The following is an 18,302-nucleotide window of genomic DNA, read 5'->3' as shown; positions in this document are numbered from 1 at the left end:
TCCCTGAATACCTCTGTTGAAGAGGAGTGGGCTGATATGTCGAATGACTAAATCATCAAGGTTTGAAAGGCCTTCAGACCCAGACCAGAAGCCATTGAACCAACATAAGAGAACATATTGAGAAATAATTGTTGAAATTATAAGGTATTACTATAGCCTGATACTAAGTACAAGGTACATGTTATTGATGAAGTTGAAAGAAATCTTACTATAAAACCGGTACGATTAGCTTACACACACTTTACTAATAAATGGTTTTTCTACAAATTGTATTAAAAAGCATTCCTTCAAAAGTTGCAATTGTTCCTGTATCCAGAAACAATTGGGAACAGTTGAGATAGTTAAAAAATTGAGTTTGAGTAAGAAATTGAGATAATATTTTTGGGGAAATAAACAACTAGGCCTTGGAAATAATAACTCCCTCAATATACATATTATAGAACATTAAAAATGTATCAAGCTTCTCCTCAATGAGTGATTTCGAAATTTTCATAAATATATAAATTATACTAATCATATAAGTTACAGAAAAGAAACGGAGAAAAATCAGTTTTTCTCCATTATATTGAAAAATAGATTTTTTTTACATTAATCAACATCATTATTAAGCAATTCTAATATAAATTTTGTAGCAATAGATTTTTCGATGCTCGAGGAAAAGGGCATATTACTAATTCAACTTCACGTCTTTGGTTTAGTTGGAAAAATGTTTTCTGGTTCATAAATAAATAACATTGAATACCTGAAATAACTCATTTAGAAAAGATGAAATCAGCCGAAGCAATTATTCAGCAACTATCAAAATATAGACAAGTTTATTGTCAGAAAAAAGTTTTAAACCAATGTATACTTGTTTCTCAAAGTAGTTTGATTTGACTCGACAAATAAAGTTCATGTGAAAGAAAAAAAAATTATAAAAATTTGTTAAATTTGACTGCATTTTAACTATAATTAGTTTTTAAGAGATGGTACAAGAAAAATACAATTTATCAGCTTTAAATAAAAAAGTACCTTTTTTTCGTAAAAACGATATTATGAACACCCCAAAAGAAATGGTTGAAATAGAAATATAAAAATAAATGATTAATTTATTAGAAAGTTTGGAATTAATGAAAAAAATCTGCAATTCATAAAAACCATAAAAGATAATGGAAGGCCAAAAACAAAAGAAGTAAATTCAGGCATCTAAATGTACGTCAGAATTCAAAGAATCCTTGTGAATTGAAGAAAGAAGATATTCTGCATTATAATTTTTTTTAAATGTATATAAATTCAAAATAAAAGAATTATATGAAGAAAAAAAATGCATTCTGGATTTGAGTAACGATGGAAATTCATGGAAATTTAAAAAATGGCGATGATATTGCTTAGAGAAATTGTTATCCAGGGGTTCAGTCAATTCATACAGAAAATAAATAAAATAATATTTTTTCTAATGATGTATGTGTAAAATTATATCATATAGGAAAAGATAATAATTTAATGGAAAGTTATTTACAAATTGATATATTCAATTTTTATAAATGCATCAATATGAAGTTGAATATGATTAAATGCGTGTAATGTCCAACAACTGCTTCTTTGATAGCTTTTAAAGTGTATATTTTTTTTTACTTTTTGTGTCTTACATTTACCCAAGCTAAGGATCCCATGACGTTACCATAAAGAGAGACTTACTTAATAAATTTGCTGTATTTACTATTCCATTTTCCTGTTACCTAATCCACAACGACAACCACAGGGATCAATTTTACCTTCTTTAAGGATCGAAGAGTGGTATTAGACTGCAGTTTTAAATGGGGACCAATAAAATACTACTTATAAGACCAGCCAGCATGTAGATAACTTTGTATTTTTTTAAATCCAATTCTCCTAAACCAGGATCTCCAATATACTGAACTTGTAGATTGTCTGGGATATCGTACTGTGCTGTGTAAAATATTGCTCTTAATTTGACCTAATGTCAAAAAATAGGTTTAGTACATTACAACTGGCGTTGCCCAAAACCAACAAAAGAACAATTAGGGTATAATTAAAAAATAATACGAATGAAAAATATATATATACATATATTTCTCTCTATTTTTATATGAACACTCATTAGGAGACTCCAAAGTTGCTATCAGAACGCGAAATGAGTAGTCCTTTATAATTCATCACATATTACAAGATTTCCTATTTTAAAAACAGAATGACTATGTGTCAAAAGTTTAAAATGATTCAGAGAAAAGAAATATAATTTTAATGTATATTACGGAAATCATATAACTACTATTCAATATTTTTAATATCTCTGAGATGACAATTAATTGCTTTTGAAATCGATATTTCCTAAGCTTTCTCCAAATTTAAGTATGTATTTTATATTTTATACCCTATTATGTTCACATTTAAGGATCTTGAATTAAGAAAAACACATGAATATTAAATCGTCCTATTAAAAAAATTTCACCATAGCCTTTTTTTTTTTTGAAAATAAAGACGCCATTTAAAAATCTCCTACTTTTTAAATAGAAGGGAAAAAACATAAATCATTTGTGTGTGTGTGTGTTGTTCCCTTATTTTAAAAATAGTATATGGTATATTAAAGAAAAAAATGACAAAAATTTTAAATTACTTTTTTTTAAAAGTAAATGAATGAACAAGTCATAGGGAAAGAAGTTTGTTCGTGCTTTGTGTAAATATACACAAATAAATGAGGATTCAATAATAATGTATACCATTACATAGTCACTAACACACAATTAAAGAAGAGAATCTAAAAATAAAATCAATATTACGACTGAACAAGGCCAAATAGATAAATATTTGTTTGTTTTTTTCAAATGAAAAATCATTTTTAGAATTCAAATACGATGGCAGATTGATAAGTGAGGAAAAATTATTTGTTGACCACATTATTTAGATAATGTAGTCAAAAAAATTTATGCTGATATTTTAATTAATTTGACAAGTCATTCAAACGGGACAAGTCTTTCTTGTTTATTTTTAAAATGGAAAAAAGTGAACTTCAAGTGTTAATTAAATATTATTTTTTACGCAATAAAAAAAAAAAAGCGGAATCGAAAAATTGCTTGATTAGTATCTGAAAAATCTTTTTCATCACAAAAAGTGGTTCACTGAGTTTCATTGTGGTAGAACTGACATCAATCTACCCTCGTAAGTACCTTTAGCTCATTCCAAGACATTTCTTATCCCTGAACAAAACTCGTAAAAAAGAGGATCCTTTGATACTTTTATATAGAATCTACAAGATTTTAGATAATTTTTTTTATTTGATTTGAATTACCTAAAAAAAACTTTAATGTTCGATCATATATAATTTAATTGTGTTCAAGAACCGAACCCCTCATAGGGAATCTTTATTTTTCCCATCTCTAACCATGATTAATGTTGTGTAGGTCCTAATTTAGGACAAAAGACCCCAGTCCAATTCAGTACGTTCACACCAATTCCTTAAAAAAGGTAAAATCGATCCCTTGTGACGTCATTACGGATTATTTTCTTTTTTTTAATTATTCTGCTGTATAATATAATAAATTATATAGTGGAGCGATGTAGCTCAATGAACAACGCTGCTACGGAGAAATTTATTCCCTTGAACTCAATGAGCAGAGATTCGATACTCAGTCGCTCCCAGAAAAGGAAATATACACTATGTATATGGACTTCAAAAACAATTTCTAGGTCAAATGGAGTAACTGAAATCTGTATATATATAAATAATAGAGTTTGTGTGAGTGTTTCCTTTATGAGTGCCCAGACTGTTGGGCCAAGGAGCCTGAAATTTAGTGTGGGTGCTTCTTTTGAAGTTGGTTAGGCTAAGGCAGGGGTGGCGATTTTTTTTGGAGGAGGGGGGAAGGCATATTCTATAACTGAAACACAAAAATTGTTTTTGGGAGCTCAAGTGGACTAGACAGGCGCAATATTATAATGCTCGCCCGCACCGCAGGATTATAAACTTTAAGAAATAACATTGACCATTGCGACCGAGCAACGCAGGGTTCGCTAGTACAAAATAATAAACCTTATGTTTACTTTTACTTAATCCCTGCAACTTCATTCAAATAATTAAAGGAACATAAAAAAAAATATGTAACTAAGTAAAAATATAATACCTCTTCGTATTATAATGCATTATAATGAAAAATAGGAATATTTTTTGCAAGATTTATGTAATGCTCTTAATATATATTTCATAAATCTTATTTGGCTTAATAAACCATCAACATTTTTTAGAGAAATTACAAGGAACGATATGACCGGTCATAGGACTGAATTGGACCAAATAAATAAGGAGCAACTCAACATTACCCATGATTCAGAGCTAGAATAATAAATAAAAATACAATATTAACTGGGTTTTTTTTGCGAGGGATCAAATACAAAATTGGTCGATTAAAGAGTCATTTCATAACATCTTCTTTTTTACCTAGTATTTAGGTATGTATGTTCTTAGTTATATATCTTATAACTCTATTATTTGTAATACGTGGTATGTTTTTCATTACTTAATTTATGGATTCATTTATAAAGTTTTTCTATTTCTAAAAAAGAAAAGAAAAAAAAGGAAACTTTATTTTTCTGTCAAAAAGTTTTATATATACTTTTCTCATTTGAAGAATTCCAAGTATTAATTTTTATCAATGATAAAAAAGGTTTCTAATTAAGGGAGATGAGAGTGGAAAGTAAGAAAGTAGATAATGGCATGGGATAATCGACATGGACATAAGTATTTGTACATTTTTATTTTCTTCGAAAAATGGATCCAAGTCGATTTACTTATGGGAATTTAAGAAATATCTCATTTAAAAAAAGGGTATTCTATGCAGTCACTATTTTCTACATGAAAAAAACAAAACAATCATGAATTCCCAAATTTGAGTTAACCTGCAGAAAATTAAATTAATTAATAATCCAAAGATCCTACGAGCATACCTATTATTTGCAACATGTCTATAAAAACGATTCAAGCAGTAACTATTGGGAAATGAATTCCCTTCCATTTACCTATCTAAGTACACCATTTTTTTACTAATAGTAAATATTTCATAGTTCATACCTACATTGCTATTTTTCATTTTACATATTTTGAAGGAATTTTCCAAGAATATTATCTACGAACAATTTTTCAAAAAGTGCGAAACTCGAACTCCCGAACTTAATTGCCGAATGTGAAATACTTCAATCGCTTAGATTTAAAAAAAATGAAGTCTACGAATAATTATGGTCAAGAATACCCAAAATAAGTGTTCTGCCGGTCCATATTTAGGATTGAAAACTGCAGTACCGTACAGTTCAGTCTCGGTCCGGCCTAGTTCAGTCCCGCATATCAGTTCTAACAACTTATAAAGTTAGGTCCTTGATGAGATCCCTCAACTATATTTCTTTTTTGTTTAATCAGTCCTATGGACCGCCCCAAAGACAAATAGGGCCTGTCCTATGGCTTGGCTGAACTGGACCAAATAAATAAGGACCAACACAACACTACCCAAAATTATTTATACCACTATAATATTTAAACTTAATGCTGCTTGCATTTAAAACCACATACTTTTTTTATTAGACTCTAAAAGTATTTTCATAATCCATATGAGTTTTGCAAAGTCTGACATAGAGGGACTTTATAAGTTACATACAGAGAAATATTGAGTGCCATGATGTTTGTTGTAAACGTTTCCTTTTCATTTTTTAGATTGTACTATCAGTTTGTATTTGTTTGATTAAAAAAAAGTGAAATAAGAAGAGGCCTAATATAAACGTATGATTGTTATTGCTTGCACTTTCCGAAAACATTTCCGTTCATTGGCTAAAACCTACACTTAATATTGTTATTTAAGCCATAAAACTCGAAAATGACTATTAAATATTTCAACTGCTCCAGGTTTGGCCTATAAAGCCTTTTTTTAAATCACGTTTTCCAAATATAATTAGTTTTCAAATATGATCCTTCATTTTATTTAATTTTTTTTATGATCAGGCACATTTTGTAGGAACTGTATTCGAGATAATTTGATAAATAATTAATCTTCCAAATGCTGGAATGTTTTTTATTCATTGTTTTAATACTTTTAGTTTCCAGCTTTAAGTTATTTCGGTTTAGAATACGGTTCTGAATCGTAAATAAAAGCCAAACCTTTTACAATTGAATGTTTTAATGGTCATTTTCGTGTTCTGCGTCTTATATAACAATAATAAATGTGAGTTTCAGCTGACAGACGTTCCAAGACCAGAATTTGGTTGCATAGCATTATGAAAGAGTAAAAGTAGGGCAATGGCTCACCTACGCTACGATGGCTCACAAATTAAATTAATTTTTCAACAAATCTGATTAAAGAAGTAGCAATATAATAATTCATTCAACTATCGTAAAATCTGAATAAATAATTATTTTCGTTCAAGGTGATTTTATTCAAAACATAACTAAAACTATTATTTATTTATATTCTACAAAAAAAATCATCTTAAATAGAACGGTATCTTGCTTAAAACTAGTTTGGGATTTCGGCCAAGAAAATCTAGACGGGTCTAAGACTGTTATATTTTTAATAAGACCAAATTAATTTAGTCAAACTTCAGTCTTGATCGGTCTCATTTAAAATTCGGCACATTACTATTATAATTCAAAAAAAACATTATGGTTGACTAGTTATTCAATTTTAACTATGGAGTGCGATTATAGTGATATAAATGTATATATTATGCTCAATTAAATCATGGCGTGTTCTATGTACCGTTTATTGCCATATGGAGATACGTATAATGAATCTAAATATATCTATTGAGTTTTCCATTCTTTCTAGAGAAGGTTTTTCTTCATTTCTTTTTCTCTAAATGGATAGTTGGTGTTTTTTTTTTTTTTTTTTTAACTCCCATAGGATCCTATCCGTCAGGAAAAGTAAAAGAGAAAAAGTGTATGTATAATATAGCACACACACACACACACACTCAAATCAACAATACCAACCACTACCACAAAATATAATATAATAATATCCTCTCACTTCTCTTCTCTTTTATTCCTCCTCATCCATTATAGAAAAGTCTCAGAGTTTTATTCCAAGGCAAAATGGAAAAATAAATTAAAGATACTTTTCGTATATGTATTATCAAGTAGTTAAATGCATAGAAAAATTAGGTAAGTAATTATGTTCTAAATCCTACTCTTTAATAGACAGCTCACCCATCAAAGTATCAGAGCGGTCTGAAACCGTGGATCCAGAAAAAATAATGTGAAAAAAGGTCATGGATAAAAAAACACATCATTTTTACTTTTTATCTATTTCTTTAGAAAAAAAAGTCCCTAATTGATGGGACCGATCTAAAGATATATATCCGAAATATCTGAGTATATAAATAGCAAACTTGTATTATTCGAAAAGATAGGAGACCCAAATCGGCTTTGAGTAACTGGCCTTTTCCGGATAATAAAAAAGATCTGAGGGATTTTTAGGTTCTTTAAAAGCTTATTGTATTACTTAGTTTAAAAAGATATTATATATATTGAATGTACTCTCAATTATCTTGATTAGTGATTGGAGCAACATCTACATTAACAATCGCATCGCGTGGTTATTCCACAGGGCCTTATCTCATACGCCGTTACCTTTATTGTATCACACAATCTTTCCCCCTTAAAAGAAATAGAAAAAAAGGGGTTAAAATCAGTCAGTAGTTGGGCAATTCTTCTCAACTATTGTTCAATGAGTGTTGAGCATTGTTCACAGTTTTAAAGAGCTAATTATAGTTCAACCAATCAACGTTCAGAACACTAATTAGGAGAAAAGAAGAAGAAACATCGGCAGCTAGGAACAACAACCACTGTATATTTTTGCGTTTGAGAGGTAACGCCGAGCTCAAAAAAAACAAAAATCTGCACTGCATTTGGTTGTCAGCTGTCAAAATTTCGTCTTCTTTTCCTCTAATCAGTGTTTTTAACATTGATAGGTTGTATACGAATTCGTTCATATTTCAATACTAATTCCTTAGTTGGAAGAATGGGCTAACTACGAACTGATTTTGGTCCTTTTTCTGTTTCTTTTCGGAGGAGAGGTTGCGAAATATAATAAAGATTATTATATAATAATCAAAAATTCCATTAAAGAAATTGATATTCAACTCTGAGTGTCTCTGATGGGGTAATGAAAAGTTAAACAATCAACTTGATTACTTCAGCTGACGATGAAATTATAATATACCTTTATGATTATTGACATAGTCAAGTGGCTGGCACACCAACCATAGGGACTTTTTTATAGATATAGCAATAAAAAATATTCGTCTTGTCTAAAAAATTATAGATGTTGTAATTTTCCAGAGAAAAAAAAAGAGTCATTTAGTCCTTTTTTTTTTAAGTTTTTTTTCTGAAAAAAGCTCCCTGTCAAATTTGGAATATTCTGTCAAAATTGAAAAAAAAAAAAATCTGCAGGCGCCCTTATTGAGGACACCTTTATATAATTTGACCCGAAGGGATGTCTGCATGATTTATTGGGGGGGAAGGGGCTGGTTTTGGGAATTTTTTCGAAAAAATTTCTAAAATTCAAATTTTTTCTCCATTGCATGTTTTGGGTCGAATGACCAGCTTTTTTTAGAAAATAATTCCTTAAATTTTTTTTAACCTATATTTTGCCGCCACTTGACGAAAAAGAAATCCAATAAAAACCAAAAATTCCTTTATTTAGAGGGCTACAGCCCCTCCGGCCCCCTAGAAAATAGATTCCGGCACCATTGTGGTGGCTATTCATAGCAGTAAACGGAATATTTTACTCTACACTATATGGTATGGAATGCCAATCGAACTCCCATTGTCGTCTCTATGTATTTATTTTTCTATGGTTCGGTCTTACATAAATTATAATGCTCTTAGATCGGAACCCAACACTAGTAAATAGGTAGAAGTCAGTCATGCCTGGGCATCAAGGATGTAATATTTATTATCTTTGATGGTGATGATATATGTATATACATATTATAAACATGAGGGCAACTCGTCGTAAAAAACGAATGGTGAGAATTGTGGCGAAAAGGTGTGAAAAAACAACAATAAAATCCCTCAAGTACTACCAAATAACAGTAATTTTTGATCATGATAATAATAGTAAAATATGACCGAAGAAAAAAGGAATTTATTGTATTGACTCTTGAGTAAGAAAAAGAAAGAAGACTCCCTTAAAATATTTCAAATGGCTTGTTTACAGAGTGGTGTTGTATTGTTATAGTCATGAATCACAGGGTGTTAAGCTATTTATTATTCAGAAGGTGAATCAATAAAAAATTTGAAAAAAGAAAAGAAAATCCCTTTGGCTTTAAATCAGAGACAGGGGGAGAGCTAACCAAAAAAGGAAGGAGGTTGGAAATCAATTGCTCTCAGGAGAATTTGTATATTAAATATACAATTTAAATTTGGTTTACATTTTGGTGTTTTAATATACCTACAAGTTATACCAAACTATTATAAAAACTATGTTTGAAGATTGATCATGTTGCAATATTTTCCAAATGTTTCTTTAGCATATGCGTTAATAAGAAAAGTAACTTAATTATCAAGTATATTTAATAGGTCATTTGAACCTATTATCGAAGGAGATGAAACTCCTTTCCCTTTGACATACTTTATGTTCGGTTTTTCAGTATCTAATCACAAAAATATTAAGTATATATGGAAGGATATAATCTCTCAACCATACTTCCTCCAATGCCTTTAGAAATTTGTTTAAAAATCTATACTCAGTAATCATGATTTTTCAGCAGCCCGACCAAATATATGAATGATTTTTAGACAGTCTAATGCTGGAGAAGAGGTGAAAACGATAGGGAAGACAATTTATTTTTCTAAATCTACTACTTCAGATATTTTCAAACACCTGCTTAACATTCATTTGTCGGGTGGAATAAATTTCAAACGATTTACAAATAGGCTCTATGACAGGATAACTGGACACATTTTATTAGGACCGGACTGACACGAATATAGTCTTTTTAGTTGTTTTTTTTCTTAGACCAGATGGAACAAATTTCAATCATTTAAAATGGATCCATATAATTAGCTCCTTTCCATGATGAATTTGATTAAAAATCGTCTTGAAGATCCTTGCGTTTTGGATTGTAGTTTGTAAAGTACGCATCTGATGGATGCATATAATATCTTATTTGGTAGCTATTGGATTCTGCAATAAATACTTAATACCATATTTATTTATTTTTTATTTTTTTTTCTGTCATAAAAAAGTATGGTTGATCTTCATCGTATTTTTTTACTTTAAATATCCCAAAGACCATATTTTCTGATTTTAATAAAAAATTTATCAGAAAAAGATCAAATCAATATCTCACTTTTAAAAAATATTAGAAATGTAGATCGATGGGCTTGGTAGATATTAGAGGTTTAATTTTTTCTTCTATATATAAAAGCGACTAAAATAACGTAGTTACTATTTCAGCTGTTGTACTTAGCATAAAAGACTGATAAGTACGGGTACTAGGACTGACAAATTTTATTAGGACTGCAGTTTTTTTAGACCGATCCAACACCACTAATCAGTAAAGGATGCCTACTAGTGTTGAGACTCGGTGTGAGACCTTTTTTTTTTTTTTTTTTTTTTTTTTTTTTTTTTTTTGTAGACCAAAGTTGGACAAAAATCTATGATTTCCAGACCAACTGGCTAAGCCACTGCTTGTACAATGTACATTATGTTGGATCTTATTTTTTCATATGAGGTCCTTAGGGTCAAAAAATGTTCTTTTTAGTCTATAAACATCAGCTAGTTTTAAACTTTTTTGAAAAATATTTAAAGGAAGTTCAACGGCCCTAAAGTGTTAAAAAAAATTGTTTTGATATTATCTATTCGGTAGACATTACAGCTTTTTATGAAAAATAATAAGTTTAGATTTCATAAATTTTTATGAGAATTATGTTTTCAAAAGAACGACAAGAGTAGTGACATTAATTTTAGCTGTCCACCTATCGGTCTTCGCGTATCAGAGACAAACTATTCAACTGATACATACCAAAAGGCATATTGTTTACTTAAATAAACAAAAAAGGGAAAATTTGTATGACTTTCCCCATGGTGACCTTTTTTACTACCTTTATTTGAAGAAAAATATCTATATAACTAATTTTTATAAAATAAGTTATAAATTTTTGAGAAATAAAAAAGTTTCACAATTTAAATTTTATTGCAGTAATATTTATATAATTATGACGATCGAGGTCATTTGAGGCCGAGAGAAACGACGAACTAAACAATATAAATGTGTTATTTTACTATTACTAAGTATCAGATCAAAAAACTGTGTTTATTTTAGCCACTACAGATAAAGTCACGAACCAGAACATCGATCAATTTACTCTTAATAGACACAATTCTCTGAAAACGTACTGAGATTGGAATAGCGAAGGCTACAAAAATAAAGATAGATTTCCAAAGTAACATTGCTCCTGTAATTCATTAGCATGATATAATTATTCCTAGTCTTATAGTGGAAAATAAGGTTGATCGACTGCCCATATCGATTCAAAGAAAATAATTTATAAATTACTTAATGTTGCTAAGCTTTTATCCGGAAAATGTGAAGCATAAGCTGACTTAGTATACAAAACCATACAAGACTGAGGCACTATTCAAGTTATGTGTTATTTGACGAAAAATTGAAATACAGCTAATGGAACTTATAATTAGGTCAGTTTTTCAATCATGTTTGTGAACAACATCTTCTACTGAGGTTAAAAATTTCGAGTCATTTATTTTGGCCAATCCAAAGGATTAGTCGTGAAAAGAAGTTGTTAATAATTTAGCCGAGCTTGGAGTGGGTCTAATTCAAGAATATAGTGGTGTATGAACATCCAAAGAATCACATCTGCAATTCCTCTTCCAAGTAGTCGAAGATCATAGACGTTTATAACCCGATTCTAAGAAACATAGACTATCTAAATTATAATTATACAAAAAAAAAATGCAAGAATTTAAAATATTATTAAGTAAATATTGACTAACAATAAGAAATTATATGGCCTTCAAGGAAATGTATATTAAGAATTACATTAAATATTTTGCATATATATCTGCTGCATTTTGGTAGTTAATAATAGAAAAATGATATGTATTGTTCCCCTTGTTGTTGCTCTCGCCCTCAACCGACCACGGAGGTCATATTTTCTTCTATTAAATTTATTTTGTAAAACTCTTATTTCAAAATAAATTTATGACTTATTTTATAAAATATATTTGTCTAGATATTTTTCATCGAAAGAAGGTCACCAAAGTCAAAATCATCCCAAATTTGTACTTTTTTGTCTATTTAAGTAAACGATTTTCTGTATTTGTACATTTCGGTACATATCAGTTTACTAGTTTGGCTGTGATACGCTAAAGGACAGACTGAAAGGCAGAAAGCTACAATTCACGTCACAGCACTTATCGTTCTTTTGAAAGCATAGAACCATAATTCTCCAAAAAATTTATAAAATATCCTTTATAGACATTTTGTTTATCAAAAATTGCTATTTTCCTCAAAAAGCTGGAATATCTACCAAATCAATGATATCAAAACAATCACACATTATTTTCAATAAAAAATGTAAAATTTCTAAACTTTAGGCCCTTTGAGCTTCCTCGAAATGTTTTTTCAAAAAAAGTTCGAACATAGGGAATGATATTTATAGACTAAAAGGAAGATTTTGAGACGCTAACTACGGTTAATGAATTAGGTAGGACCACATATTCCAACATGTAAAAAATAAGCACCAACCTAATGTACATAAGCTTACTTGTATGGAGTACACAAGTGAAATACAGTATAAAAAGAGTTTTAAATAAAAATAAAGAAAAATATGCTTATAAAAAAAAAGAAATATTATGAACAATAAAGTGTCTCGAGTGTTATTAAACAAGAAGATATTGCCTATTATAACTTCATAAATATATATGAGCCAGTGTAATCATAATAATATATTATATGTATGTAGTTGTATATAAAACACACATACATGGTAAAACTTAGAAAAATGGATCTACGCAATTTTGGTTTATGTATGTGACTAATGTATATATTCACACACACACAAAGAAATAAAAATATATGTAACTGAAAATTAAGTGACAAAGAAGTCAAGAAAACAAAACAAAAATGAATCACACATCTTTTCCTCTGATTTTTGTATCTTCACTTTCCCTTATTCCTTTTATAACCTTAATAGCAATAATGATCAATTATTCATTGCATGAAATGAAACCTTTGCCTCCTCCATTAATTGTTCCTAGCAAGAGTGTTTTATTATTATTATTATTGGCTATTAGCCATTTGCACAAAGGATGCGTTAAAAAAAAGATGTGTCTTAGAGTCATACTACGATGACGATAATGTATTATAATATAAAAGACACATTAATAGGGATGACGCTGTGAAATAATTGACATACTAATTACAGGAGGAGACTAAAGTGACACTCTCTCTCTCTCTCTCTTTCTATGTTAAATCAATAATAATATAACAAAGTTCAAAATCCTTTTCTTACTTATGACTTTCTAATATAATTATCCCCAATAAGAAGAAGAAATAGAACAAAATATATATGTATAATAATATACTATGTACAATGATATAAATAAGAGGAACAAACTCGAAATAGATTGAAATATACGGGATTTAACCAAAAATAAACAAAAATAAATATAAAAACACAAAAGGAGAGAGGGAGTATATAAATTTTCATTATCAATGGAATTCATCGTCAACGACTTTCTTCGTAAGAGACGAGGTGGGGGAAAAATAAATAATACAGACCTATAGCACACAAGTAGAAAACATTATTAACAGAGAAAAGAGAGCGGAAGGTGCTTGAGCTACTTCGTTACATGATGCATTGTCCTTATGTAAGGCTTGTATTACAAAAGTAGGTATTTCCGCTCTCGTAACCCTAAAGAAATGGTGTTTTTTTTTTGTTACAAAAGAACATTTTAATTCGAAAGATTCACATTTAAAATTTCTTGTAAAGATATCTCAATTAGATCATACACATAAACTAAGTTCATTGTCCACCTATGTATGCCATTATACTATTTAACATTTTAAAGACTTTAAAATGCCTAATTATACATATTTTGGAACGTTGTTCACAACATTCAGCACCTTCAAATGTATCAACAAGGCTTCATTTATAAGGAGTCTTCATATACATAAATAATTATTAATAGGTTTCAGGGAATAAGTGCATATACAGTCAAACCTGATCTAACGACCACCTCTTTTAAGTATGTCACCACATTAAGAGGTCATATCCAGTTTTCTTTGCCTAGCCACTTCATTCAGGTTTGGCTGTATTTATATGTGGGAATGTAAATAGCATAGAAACACATGCAAATGAAAAGATAAATTTTTACCTGTACACGGGATTCCGTCAAACCTATCCTCATGGCAAGCTCTTCTCTCATGAAAATATCTGGATAATGCGTTTTTGAAAAGCTTCTTTCAAGTTCATTGAGCTGCGATGGCGAAAATCTCGTTCTATGTCGTTTTTGCTTCCCATTTTTATCATCATTGCAAATAGAAACAGGGCTCATAGAGCCTAAACCTAAGTATAAAAAAAAGTAAAAACTCCATATATAGATATGTATATAGTGAATAACACCTCACACTCGTGATTTTCATTTTTTTTTTCTTTTTTATTACCCCAATCTTTTGGTAAATATTGACCAAAGAGTGTCATAAATAAAAAGGTAGAAAAATATTTGAGCGTTATTCAATTACATCACTTTTAGTTTTATATATATGTATGAGTTTGTCGATCCAATATTATTCATATAAAACTTCGACTCTTCATTTGAATAAAATCTCACATTTTCGTATAAAAATAAAAGAATTAAATATCAAACTTATTTCATTCAAATTGAGGGACTTCATATGGAAATCCAACTAAATTAATCGTGAGAAACACATTGGTTGATGCGGATAGAAAAAGAATACTTACAAAATTTAGGGACGTTACAATATTTACTTTGAGTAGAAATGGATCAAATTGAATCAAAGGATTTTAAGCTACAAATATCCTCAATCGGACTTATGACTAATCTATAAGTGGCTTAAGTAAAGCGAGAATTACTACGGAGTGACTCGTTTATAATGTGATTGGAGATAACTTGACTCACCAAAATTAAGACATTGGTCAATCAAGTCATTCTAATTCGTCGAATTTGATCAATCAAATTAATGATTCAATAAATAGACAAAGACAGAAATGAGTCCAACGTCGAAGTCACTATACTTCTCTGACATTTGATCATTCATTAAATGATTTAAAATGTGTTTTAAATCATAAAATGTAATTTGAATATTTTTTTCATAGATGTTACATCCAATTATATTAATTGAATAATATTTCAGACATCCATGTTGCCTTGTTATGAATTAAGTTGCCTTAAATGAATGATAACGTCGCTTTATTAGCTTTTTAAGGTAAAAAATGAAACGAATAAAACCCTTTGAAATAATAAGGTCTTATCATCAAAATGACGATAAGATCAATCAAATTCAACGCAAATCTGAATGAAAATGTAGAATAAAATAATTGAAATGTGTGAGCTATTAATTATGATAAAAGCATCAAATCATAAGCATTAAATGAGCCCTAGTAATGAATCGCATCATTCAAATACAAAAGTAGGTAATATAGATTGGCGTTTCTTAAAATGGGTACCGCGGCACACTGCGGTGCCCCCGACTGTATCAGAAGTTACTCTGAAAATGACATTTTCTTGCAATTAATTATAGAAAAATCGTCATTGCAAAAACCTTTCCTCTTTTGACAAATACAGTCGCTTCAAATCTTAATTCAAACTCTAGATCTTTTTGCCGAATAGGTTTAGCTGAGCAATTTGAATGTAAATCGTGTTTTTATAGGTGTTACATAAAGTAATAAAGTTATTTATTATATTTTTTAGTTCGTATGATGCTCTGTTCATTACTGTCCCATCTAAACTAATTTGCATATTCTATTTCATTATCATTTGCCTTGAGATTAGATACACAATTGAAAGGAGCCCTGATTGAAAAAAGTAGATTAAAGTGATCATGTAATTTCAAACCTTGCAAATGTGTATTTAATCCTTCGGATTCGAGATTATTGTGACTAGAGCTATTATTGTTGTTGAGGATCAATGAAGATTGTCCAAGATTATCCGAGGATGAGGAGGGAGAGACTCCTCCGACATCAGATGGATGAAGAGATTGTAGCTTTTTAAGCTGATCCTCCATGAGAGCCAAACCTCCAGAGTCATCGAGTTTGCCTTAATTATTAGGGGGAAAATACGGTCAATGTAAAAAAAGGATACAAATTAATTAATTACCTCCAGTCTGAATATTACCATTATAATTGACATGATCTCCTCCTCCTCCGTGATGATGCAAATGATGATGGTGTGGGTGATGATGTGGATGGGGATGAGTAGTCAACATATTTCGATTTAGGATAATATGTAAAACACGGAATCACAAATAAAAAGAATAGTTTATAAGGATCGATTAACACTCCATTAAACACATGGATCATATATTAAAACCTAGTCCCAGTCATTAAGACATTCGCACAACAAGTAAATAAACCCGATGAGAGGAAACGTCAACGTCAAACGGAAAAAGCGCCGTCGAATGAATTACGCGCGCCTTTTCTCTCTCTCAACCAATCATATTTGATTTTTTTTTTCAAGAACAGCCTCCTTTCACTCTTTATTCCGTGTCGTGGTAAAACATATTGTGTGCTCTTGCTGAAAGGAAACTACCTAGCTTCTTCTTCGTCCATTGCCATGATTGATTATCAATAATATTTTTATACAAGTGATAATAATATCCTTTTGATCTGAATTACTTTTGCTATTTTTCTTTCTCAACTTTCATAATCCCTTACAAGGACTATGAAAAATATGAAGGAAGATAAGTCCGGACACACGGTGTACAAGTGCCCTTACAATAAAATAATATATTGAATATAAGGGGAAATAACATAACATGTAAACAAGATCTCTTCTTTTTTGAAAAAAAAAAAAAAAATATGCATCATCTCTTTGTATATAAAATACCTTTCTCTTCAGAAAAAGAAGAAATTATTTGGAGAGTCACGCGCTGTGAATTATGAACCTTTGTTTACAAAGACAAAAAATATTTTATAATATAATATCTACATGTTATTATTCCCTTTCTCTGCTGCATAAAAATACCGAAATGAATCATATTTTATTACTAAAATCGTATCAGGTTGAGAACTTTACAAAAGTTGTAGAAATACGTACATTATGATATCATTATTATGTAAATAAAACTCGGCTTACTTGGTCTGGAACATTTAAAAAGGGGAACTTAATACGACTGATATTTACTGCCTACTGTTGTGGGTAGAAAAATATTATTATTGTCTAGCTAATAGCTATTAGTAGAAAAGAAGAATTGGCTCTGAAAGGAATTTATTATTATGTATTTAATAATTATTATTGGATAGGGATTAAGTATTCGTAATTAATTGACAACTATGTCTGTTAAAATTTTGTCTCAAAAAATGTAGATTATTACTCCAGCAATCCAAAGGAGGACAATATTTATTGTCAAGGGCTACCTATGAAACTCTCCTTCATCCTTGAATCAAGGTTATACCAAGATATCATTTAATTATATGATTTCTTAGCGATTGCTTTTTACTTATTTATCTTTCAATTGACAAATATATTTATGTTAATCTTTGAAAAATGGATCAATACTAAAAGTTTCTATTCAGGTGCGTCCGCAGTATTATATTTGGGGGGATGGGTTTTGATTTTATTTTTGTAAAAAATCCAAAAATAGTACTTTTTTGTACTAAATTTGAACTATAAAGTTTTTTGGGAAAAAAAATCAAAAATTAAATTTTTTGGAAAAAAAAATTTGATATTTTTTTCCATCTATTCAAAAAAAAATGTATATATTAAATTTAGTAGTAAAAAGCAAATATTTCTTAATTTGGGGAAGGGATACAGCCCCTCCAGCCCATTCCCTGTGGACCAAAATATTATTATACTACTAGAAAAGATTAGAAACGAAGTAAAAATTTACTATTATGTATAGCAAACATTTTCGACAAGAAGACTTTAAATTTGAAGGAACAGATTTAAACCCCCAGGGGAAAATACCTTCTATTTTTTCGTTTGCTGTATCATAAAGAAAGATACAGTTCCATCTTTATTGCAGGGTATTCAAATAATAATACTCAAAACCAATCAAGCTCCGAGAACTACTGGTTCAAGTTTGGATACTACGTTAAAAAATTGGTAATGTGAAGG

The 18,302-nt window shown here is 29.7% G+C and overlaps 1 protein-coding gene across 10 annotated transcripts in view; it reads right to left on the bottom strand.

The window, feature by feature from the left end:
• LOC121129244 (uncharacterized) overlaps positions 1-17,355 on the bottom strand; it is a 37,005-nt gene extending 19,650 nt beyond the window's left edge. For 4 of the 10 annotated variants that reach the window (XR_011783563.1, XR_011783566.1, XR_005868378.2 and 1 more), the window contains exons 1-3: positions 16,344-16,617; positions 16,083-16,283; positions 14,382-14,572 (exon numbers count right to left, since the gene is read on the bottom strand). Coding sequence is in view for 5 of the 10 variants with exons in the window: in XM_040724953.2 (XP_040580887.1) it covers positions 14,382-14,572; positions 16,083-16,283; positions 16,344-16,452 (501 nt within the window). In the remaining 5 variants the exon portion in view is untranslated. Of the gene's footprint in view, positions 1-14,381; positions 14,573-14,629; positions 14,651-16,082; positions 16,284-16,343; positions 16,957-17,321 lie in introns of those variants that run through there. The other 6 variants (XR_011783565.1, XM_071893325.1, XR_011783564.1 and 3 more) reach the window with 6 other exon arrangements.
• Positions 17,356-18,302: the final 947 nt, after the last annotated feature.

This window comes from Lepeophtheirus salmonis, chromosome 14 (assembly GCF_016086655.4).
Source record: "Lepeophtheirus salmonis chromosome 14, UVic_Lsal_1.4, whole genome shotgun sequence".
NCBI lineage: Eukaryota > Metazoa > Arthropoda > Copepoda > Siphonostomatoida > Caligidae > Lepeophtheirus > Lepeophtheirus salmonis.
Note: the sequence above shows the minus strand (reverse complement) of the source record. Positions and strands in the feature narration are given on the sequence as shown.